Here is a 9998-nt window from a genome sequence, read left to right on the forward strand (position 1 = left end):
AAATGGAGTTCTTGAGAAAAGAAAAATGGCACTTTGCCATTATTAGGCAATGACAAAATTATAAGTAATAAAAATGTACATGAAAAAGGTAAAATTAAAGTAAGGATCACCCAAGACTCAGTTTTTCTACAATATACTACGTATTGTAAAAAAAAAAAAAAAAGGTTGTGATGATGAGTGTTTCAAATGATATTTTGTTCCACAATATGAGATAGTTATTACTTATAATGTGAATAAACAAAAATAAATTTCGCTATTTGCACTATTTCATTATGGTTTGCGTCTTCAAATTCCGAGGTATGTTTTCCTCATCTTTATGCCTTTCTTCACCCTTTTTCGATCAAATTTTAAAGACGCTTCTTGAAGCATGCATCATTAACATTAACACGGTGGGTAAAATTGACTGATTCTTTCCAGATCGTTGCCAGTTAATTGTGGTGCAAATAATTACTTTTATGAAAAAAGTAACTGCCCAATGAAAATTATGCTGTACTCGTACCAGTAAGGTGCTGACGAAATTCTGAGCATAATTTGATTATAAAATTAAGCGAGGAATTCTTTGTGATAATACTTTCATTAAAAACAACGTTTAAAATCGTAAATGGTAAATTTTGTTTTTAAATTAAAACCTATATGCGTCTTAATGTTACTTTGGCATACCTTCGCAAGTAGGATGAATAGCAGGAATGGTAAAAACAGATATGATTTAATCCATCAGAGGGTACTTACGTCATTCTAAATATATAAATATAAAGTAAAAGGTTCGAATAAGAAAATAGAAAAATGTTTTAAAATGTTTAAAAAATATGGTATAATAGCAAAATCATTAACCATAAAGTATTATTAATAATATCCAATCACTGGAATCAATAAGGATAGAGTTGAAGGAAATAATTTTTTGTCATTTTATACGTAACCGTAACCTTTGTAAGATAAAATCAAATCGGTTTTTATCATACTTGCTGAAATGTGTATCGGTTTGAATAAAAGTTTATTCTAACAATTTGTTACTTACCCTTATGAGATTATTATATATTAGTTACTTTTTCTTTAAAAAAAATCCTAGACAAAAATTTAAAATTTGAGTGACTATAGCATGCATGAAATTTGCGCAACTTCTAAGATTTATTACGTTTCATTTTCATTTTTATAAATAAGGAAATAAACTAAATTTCGTTATCTTTGAAGTACCTACTCGATGGAATCATAAAACAAACACACGATGTCCTCTTTACAACTGAGTTGAAGAGAAAGTGAAACAAAATAATTTAAGCATTCGGCAAATAACACATTCTATTTTGGTAGTTTTTATCAACAGAATAAATGTGCTTTACAATTGTTTCGGCGAAACAACACGAAATTAAGAATACCTTTTATCATATTTATGTCGTCTACTACCTCCTTAGCTTAATTTTCATTGGTTGTTGCTTTGTATAAATTGTTATCGATGTCTAATGATGTTAATTTGAACCAAAAAATTCAAGATGACATTTTCACGAATTGCATTCGGTATAGTTGCATTTGCTATTTTTATATCAACATCTTATAGCAGTTCAATTGCAAATAAGGAAAAGGAAGGCATCCTTAAATTGCAGGAGCAAACTCCAGTGCATACAGGTCGTTCTTTGGGAAGTAAGAAATTTCAAATTTTCTAAATATATTTATGTGTTTTAATTTATCAAATCCTGGTTTTTATATTCCAACAATGTGCACATTGATATTAAAATTGCAGGAAAAAGGGGTGAAAACTCTGAACTTTTGATTTAATGATCATATTTTCACGTACTAAGACTCAATCATAATGTTTCAATTGTCTAACCAGAAATTTTTTGATTAATTTGTGCTGACGATTTTTAAGTTATGTTGTTATACAAAAAAGCGCACTTTCTCTGAATATGCATCCCTTATTTTGATTCTCGAGTTCCAAAATACAGGTAGGAGGTAGCCGCTACTTAAAAAAAAAAAAATAATAATAATAATAAATAAATAGCAAACAAAACAAAATTGTTCCGAATAAAATTAGGTATGAAAACGACCAGAAGTTTTTTTTAATTAAATAATATTTATTTGGTTTGATAATTTTTTTTTTCTTTGAACTGAGGCTTAAAAATTTTTGATTCCGTATCTGAACTTATTATACGTTATTTAAAATACATGTCTTGATAGACTTTTGATGTTTTGTTTCTCAAAGATGAAAACTAAAAATAAAATAGTCACGATCCCACTTTTTATCAATTTTTTTTTTTATTTTATGACCGTCGTTGAACAGCCGACCCAATTTTTGTGTTTACGACTACTAATGTTCAACGCCGTTGCCTTGTAATTTTGAACCAATCCAGAAGACAAGGAAACTCCTGGATCGGTACCCCCAGAGGTTTCGATTTGGAAAAAAATAACACATTTCATTCTATTCAATTATCGTCGTTGAATCGCTGACCCAATTTAGGGTCTACGACTACTAATGTTCAACTCCGTTGCCTTGTAATTTTGAGCCCAATCCAAAAAACAAGGGAACTCCCGAATCAAGTACTAGGTAAAATTTGTCTTTGTAGATATCTATTTGATTGAACTAGCAAGCATTTGTGTTACATGGACAGGAAAACCTCGAAAACTTCCAACGATTAACCTGATGGCAAAGGATCGCTAACCTATGATCCGTCTACCGATGAGGATAATTTACGTCAGCACTGTGATCGGTGCGAGCTGGGTACGGAATTCGTATCGACCAGCAATCACTGGGATTCGAACCCTGTTCACATCATTGGGCGGTGAATGCTCTGTCCTCTGAGCTACCACGGCCCGCTCTTACGTATCTCATTAGTAGGTTCGCAATATTATCTGGATTTCCGCTGTAAATGTTTATTCTATTATAATTTAAGGTTCTAGCAATGATTTTGCTTCAGCGCTTAATTTAAAATTATTTTGACCACCACGGTATTTAAATTACCCAAAACTTCTACAGAAGACCAGTTAAGTATGCCGTGGTATTTGTTACTGCCAGAAAGGTTTTAATAATTTTGTCTACTTAATTCTTTTCTTTATTATTTTTTTTATTTTATTTTCATTTAACTACCTTTTTAACACATTAAATGCCATGAGGGTCACCGATGACCGGCGAAGCCAAGATTATTAGAAACACATAATTCGAGTAAATTTTTAATTTTTTTATATTATTATTATTACTAAAATGGTTTGAAGAAATTAATGCAGTATAGAACACACAAAAATAGTTTTATTTATAAACACAGAGATGCCAACTTGCTCCGGACCACCAATGAATATTTTCAAGTGGTAGTTTATAAATTTTGATTTTTGATTTAATAAATTCAATTTAGTAGATTTTTATTCACCACTATATCTAAAACATTCGTCGGCTTATGTCATTCACCACTTTTTTCAGATGTGTTATGCTGAACCTTATAAGAAACTAGCAAAATCTGTCTAATATTCACAAATTTAGTTTGTAGTTATTTATCGTTTGACCAGATGGGCGAGTCATGAAAAATTAGCATTCAACGTGTTAAATATTGTTGAGAGCTACAAAAAGTCTTAATTCCTTCACTATGGAGCATTTCCAATTTTTAGAATAAACCTACCAAACTTTTACGCATTTGCCGTAAAATTTTATTTTTATATTTAAAGTGGTAGTAAAATGTCTGCCTTCTATATATTCCTTGCTTTTATAAACTTAACTTATAATTTTTTTGACCTTTTTGAAAAAATTAATCTTATACATTAATATGCAATACAGCTTTGGTAGAACCGTATAAACATTTTCAAAATACTGTGCATGTTTCTGCCTAAAATTGTAATTTAAATTCCATTTTGCTACCGCTGTGGAAAATCTTCCTCGAAAGCATTTAAAGTTGGCAGGTATGTAAATATCAAAATTGGAAATTTAATTATTTTGTTTTATATTGTATAATAACACCTACATAAGTTAACTTACTTTTGCTTCTAAAACAACACTAAAATCAAACATTTAGTTTTGTTCTTTTCACTGGTATTATCGTGAGAAATATGGAAGTGCATGCACAATAAAACAAACGCAAAAAACGTTAAACCTGTATTTATTTTGTACAAATAAATATATAAATTAAAATGTGAGCATAAAACACACATGTATTTCAAATGCATGTTACTACTTGCAGATGCTTGCACAATCAATCCTTGTAAGAATGGAGGAACATGTAAACTTGTAGAATGTAATGCTGTTTGTGATTGTCCCACGCCATATAAAGGAGATACATGTGAAGAAGGTAGGTATGATGTTAATTTTTAAATAACACAAATTTATCCTTTACATTTTGGGGTCATGTCACTTTTTTAAGAAATAAAACTAAATGCTGGTAAATAAATCAATTCTTACAGTTATTTATTTTCAAAAAAAAATATTAAAAATTTTTGTCCCCTTTAATATATTAATGATACCTTCAGACATCAACAAATAATAATTGTTGTAACTTAATTTAGAAATGAGGTTCTTTCTGAATTGAAAGTAATTTAATTTGCATCCAGATAAATATTGTTTGTATATTAAAGATGCTGCTTTATAAATAAAACATCCTAAAAATTAATAGAAAACCTGAAATATTTTGTACCCGGTATACAACCGAAATTCAGTTATACGAGCAAGTAATAGAAATTCGACTTGATGCAAATTTCATCATTTAATCATTAAAAAGGTTCTTTCTTTCACTTTTTTCTTTCGATACGTTCTGTCTTACGTTTCTCTATTTTTTTCTCTACCCCATTTCTTAAATACAAACCAATTGCATATTCTATTATACATATGGTTTCAGGATTTTTTATCAATAAATTATTCATAAAAAAATTATTCATAAGCAGCAAATCTTAATTTCATGAATTTATAATTTTAACATGAAATTTTGAAATAAGGGCTGTAAAATAAAAATTTCCGTGTTTGTGAAAACTCGTTATTCCTATATAGATCAATCAAATAAGTATTTTGTTGCACAACATCATGCCTATGTTAAAAATATTGTATCGAATTCAATTTGCTCAATAACTATGTAAACAGTTCTTATTCTTCTTGAGACAACTTGCATTCATCATATTTGTAATGTGCTAGGATTTTTGCACATTTGTCGGGACTCTTCCAATTTGATGCATAGTAATGTCTGTTCCTGTCTCACATTTTTTCAAACGAGCATGGATCGCTGGACCTTTAAGGTGCTTGACTTCCAACCAGAGTTATGCAGGCTTCCTTCAAACATACAAAAATCATTAACGAGACGCTGTTAATAAAATAGTGTTTTTTTTTAAAGTATTTTTGTCGTTTTCAATTAGTTTTAGTCGGGTGCAATTCAACCCCCTCTTTCTCGCCGTCTTCATAATGACGAAAAGTTTCACTTTCGCCTTTTCCTAATTTTAAATTCCGCATGCTTGTAAACGTGGAGTTATTAAATTAAATAACTGTTTTAACTCTTTTCTTCTTGCTTCTATCAAAATGACTGGGTGAAGTCTCGCCCTCTGTTTCTCGTGCCCGTGATATTTGCGGGATAGAGTATTGAAAAATAAGAGATTATACCACTATTTCTTATGCTCGAAATCATGTTTATTTCACAATCTAAGCACAAGATAGCAGACTAATTGTATTGTGTTTAGAGATTATCAGTTAATTTTCAACCAGACATTAGTACTCTTCAAATATTTAAACCTAAAAACAAATCTAAACTTACTCATAATTTTCAGAATTGAAATATAGGAAATTTTGCGACTGTTTTCTACAAAAAAATTTTCATGTTATGACCGTTTTTTTCGTCCATTAAGGGTTCTATTCTTGAATTCGATGCTGATTATTAAAGTCTTAAATTAAAAATGAAATATTATTTATGAATTGATCAATATAAATTTCGCTATTCTTAAAAGAGCCCGAACTACTCAAATTATCTTCACAAAAAGCTACGAAGTGAAAACATAATGCTAACAAACCCCATAGCAAATTTTATGAAGCGAATCTGCAGTATCTTCATAGATCAAGGCAGTCTGGCAGAGTTTGATATTGCAAAAAATTCAGCTTAATGTAACAGAGTAGCAAAATTTCCAAACATAAGTCCTTAAAAATGATGCAAAAAATTTTAGGTTGTTTGAATTCAAGTTTAATTTTATGCAATTATTTTAAAAAATTCAGAATGAGTCCGTAAAAGGAGAAACCTGTAATGAAGTTACCGAAAAAAATAATTTCTTAGTTTTTTTTTCTCGGATCAACTTTGTAATCTTTATTCAAAACAAGTTTTGCAATGTTTAAAAAAATGAGTCGTAACAATTTTTCCCTTGTCTGTTTACTTATTTTTTAAAAATCAAAAGAAACCTTAGATGAAAGTTAATTTATAGATGTTGCAATAAACTGCTAGAGGTTTTCTCTGCTGCTCTGAATTTCTCACTTTTTTCTACTGTCTCAAACAAATTGTAAATACCCGTTTTTTTAAAAAAGTGAAATGATAATGCTTTGTATTTCGTTGTACCTCACTTCTTTCAACTCGCGTTAAACACAAATTTTACGCATCAGTTTTTAAAAATACAAAAAAAACTAAAATGATAATAATTATTTTTGTTGAAAAAATTACAATCAATTTTCTTTTTTAGATCCATGCACACCCAACCCCTGTATGTACAATGGAACATGCGATATTGTTGATGGAAAAGCAAAGTGCACTTGTTTGAATGGTACCGAAGGAGATTTTGGAGAATTTTGTGAAAAAGGTAAATTTATTTTTTTCAAAAAACTCTCTCTCTCTCACTTATAAGTTGTTACGCTAATTAATTGTTGATTTGATTTTCAAAAAGTTAGAAGTCATTTTCGAAAGATTACAATGAAGACACCATTGAAGAGTTGCAACTACATTGCAAATGAGATTGTGCAGAATCTCAGTGCTATTTAGACATCTTTCATAAATTATCTTCAAAATTTATCGTACATAATAGGAAATAAAGTTATTATGTCTTGTCCTCGTTTCTTGTTCGCAAGCTTTAAATTGGTAGAGTCTATAAACTCCTAATACTTTTTTTAATCGCTTTCGAAGATCCCCACTCTCCGAATTGATACGTACTGTTAAGAGATATGTCTACTTGAGACCACGTCCGTGTGAGACCGCTAGAGCCAGAACGGCTCATTTCATGCGTGGTGATGTCAGCCATAGATGATGAATCGAGCTATGGCGTATATGCGATTACGGTTTTGTAGGAATTAATCTATGATTTTGTACCATTCTTTTTTTTAACTTTCTGTAGAAATATAGGTTTTTTTATTAAAAACCACTCGTCGACTATTCCTTGCCGAATCCACTTCGACGCTCTTTCCACTTTAAAAACATTAAAAGATTATCAGTTATCACCTTTTCTAACGAGTAAACCGAAATTTAATGATTCTGCGGAAGAAATCGTTGTTCTGTAGTAAAATTTTATTAAGATAAAATATGTTCAAAGAAATTTCGATTGCGTTAAAAATGCCACTTAGCTATCCAGATAATTTATATTACCGATAATTGCAACCCTTCAAATCATGTGAAATAAAACTGCTTTTAACTTTTAACGTATTTTTATATCCTTCATAAATTGAAGATTGCAGCAGGTAAGGGGACGTTTAAACTAAACTACGCTCAGTGGCGTGATAGTCCATAGAGGGCCAAAGGCTACTGTGCTCATCTCAGTTTTCTTGCTCTTGGGCTCTGGGGTGTATAAGCGGATATTCCGGTCAGGTGGTCAGCCGAGCGCGGAACCCCCGGTTCCCAAGCATGCTTGGTACTCATTTATTGACCCACTGAAGGGATGAACGGCTGAGTCAGCCTAGCCCGGTCCGAAGATCGAATCCAGGACCTGTGGTATGGGAGCGCAAAGAACTACCATTCAGCCATCGTGCGTCAGAAGACATTTAAGAATTATTTAATAATCAGGGATTTCATCATATCTTTTTCAAATTAGGCAAATATAATAAGGTTAAGAGTTATGAGCCCCTATTTTTATTATATCTATTTTAAAACAGTTCGGTTTCTACTGATTTCCTTTTTACCTTGATTATAACTACTCGGAAAATGCCACATATCCGCTTTATCCACTCGGTCCTGTCTCAGAAATGTAATTCTTACATTTGACGACTCAGAAATTCTTGACATTTAGTTCACTAATTTTTAAAATAATTTCTCCATGAAATCATGAGATTTGTGACGAAGCGCAAAGTCTCAAATTTATGACGAAAATGTTTCTTCAACTGAAAACCTCATTGTAGTACATTGTGGGAGATCTTTAACAAGAATGAAGAAACTAGGAGACTAAAAGTGACGAAACAAAGTAATTAGGGCTGCATGGTGGTCCAGGAGTTGGCCTTATAGCAAGAAGAATCGAGCTCCGGGCATGGGTGTAAGTTATCTGTCTGATATCAGTTCTTCTTGTGGCGTTTGGGTGACATCGAGCCACCTATATAATGCCCACGATAAAGTGATAATTTGAAAAGTAAATGTGTCAGGCGTAGAAAAATTTTTCTTTTTATAAAAAGACGAAATATTTCTTTAATTTTGACAAAATTTGTTTCATTGAAGAAGTGACGACAATTATTTCGTTACTTTGACGAGATTTTTTCCTCCGAGCAAAAACCAGGAAAGAGTTTCGTCAAAAAAAAGTTTCGTGGAATTTGATTATGCATTTTTACAGTGCTATCCAATTACCAATAGTAATAAACAATTCTCTTTTATTTCTAGCTTGCTTTCATGGGAGTAGCATTGTCCTTACAAGAAGTGGTGAAAAAGAAATGAAAGACTTACAGCTGGGTGAAGAGGTTGCTTCAGGGTTTCTGCCTGACGGATCATTTACATACAGCCCAGTCATTGCATTTCTGCACAAAGACAAACACATGGAGTCTTCTTTTATTCAACTTACCACAGACTCTGATGCAACTGTACTAATAAGTGACAAACATCTTATTTTTCGGCGCACTGATGACAAAGACTTTGAAGCAGTTCATGCCAACAAAATCAAGATTGGAGATCGCGTTTACACGAAAATAGTTGGAAAAATGGCAACTCTCTCTGTTGTCACAAGTCTGAAATCTTTGGTTTTGGTTGGAGTTTACGCACCTTTAACATTGGATGGTACCATTGTCGTCAATAACATTTTAGCATCCTGTTACGCCGAGGCTGAAAGTCATACGAAGAGTCACATCGTATTTTGGCCAATGAGAGTACACTATTATTTTAAGAGTGCAATTAAAAGTTTTGATTGGCTTTGGAGCCAGCCAATTAGTATAGTGGAAAATACAAAGCATTTTGAATTTGAAAGTATTGATGCCAACAAGGAAAACATGTTAAAATCGCAAGAATTTCAAGGAATTCATTGGTATGCTGAAATGCTTACATGGCTAGTTGGATCAAAGTAAATTAAGATATTATAGCAAGTTTAGAGATAGTTTGGAAACTGATGAGAAAACTACGAAGAAAAATTTTAAATTTCTTGTATTACTTCAATAAAATATTTTCATGTCATCCAATGCTGTGAAATATTCATTTTAAATTTTTCTAATATGAAATTAAGATAATTTGTGGAATATCTATTTATGCATAAGGGGCCGCTCAAAAAGTACGTACATCCCGAAGGTGGGGGAGGGGATTTGCTATTTTGTACGGTTTTGTACGATGGGGAGGAGGAAGGTATTATACAAAGTACGTACATTATAAGCATACACCAAATTTCAATTTGACTTTTTCCTACACATGTATTATACATATGTTTGTTCTTGTATTTTTTTTCACACGGCTACCACTTGTTAGAATGAATAAATCAGTTCTCAAAAACTTATGAATATTTTAAATAAATATTTAATTTTATTTAAAACATAATTATTTAAATTTTTATGAAAAAGGGGGGTAGACTAATAAAATGTACATACTCTAAGGGGGGGGGGAGTAAGACCTAATGTGCGAAGGGGGGAGGGGGTTAAAATTTCTCCATTTTTGTGTACGTACTTTTTGAACGGCCCCTAAAAT

At 31.5% G+C, this 9998-nt stretch overlaps 1 protein-coding gene across 1 annotated transcript; it reads left to right on the plus strand.

The window, feature by feature from the left end:
* The first annotated feature begins 1205 nt into the window (after positions 1-1205).
* On the plus strand, positions 1206-9502 carry LOC107441883 (sonic hedgehog protein). Its single transcript, XM_071185393.2, has 4 exons — positions 1206-1632; positions 4152-4259; positions 6610-6726; positions 8718-9502. The coding sequence occupies exons 1-4, from the start codon at positions 1485-1487 to the stop codon at positions 9389-9391; spliced, it is 1047 nt and encodes a 348-aa protein (XP_071041494.2). The 5' UTR covers positions 1206-1484; the 3' UTR covers positions 9392-9502.
* The last annotated feature ends 496 nt before the right edge of the window (positions 9503-9998 follow it).

This window comes from Parasteatoda tepidariorum, chromosome 5 (genome assembly GCF_982258835.1).
Source record: "Parasteatoda tepidariorum strain Cologne lab strain chromosome 5, Ptep-v5.0, whole genome shotgun sequence".
In the NCBI taxonomy this organism is placed as follows: Eukaryota; Metazoa; Arthropoda; class Arachnida; order Araneae; family Theridiidae; genus Parasteatoda; species Parasteatoda tepidariorum.

Excerpts from the sequence above, each read along its gene's own strand:
- LOC107441883 (XM_071185393.2), top strand. The coding sequence starts at position 1,485 with ATGACATTTTCACGAATTGCATTCGGTATAGTTGCATTTGCTATTTTT. Across the intron at positions 1,633-4,151 it reads TACAGGTCGTTCTTTGGGAA|ATGCTTGCACAATCAATCCT; the intron begins GTAAGAAATTTC and ends TACTACTTGCAG. Across the intron at positions 4,260-6,609 it reads AGGAGATACATGTGAAGAAG|ATCCATGCACACCCAACCCC; the intron begins GTAGGTATGATG and ends TTTCTTTTTTAG.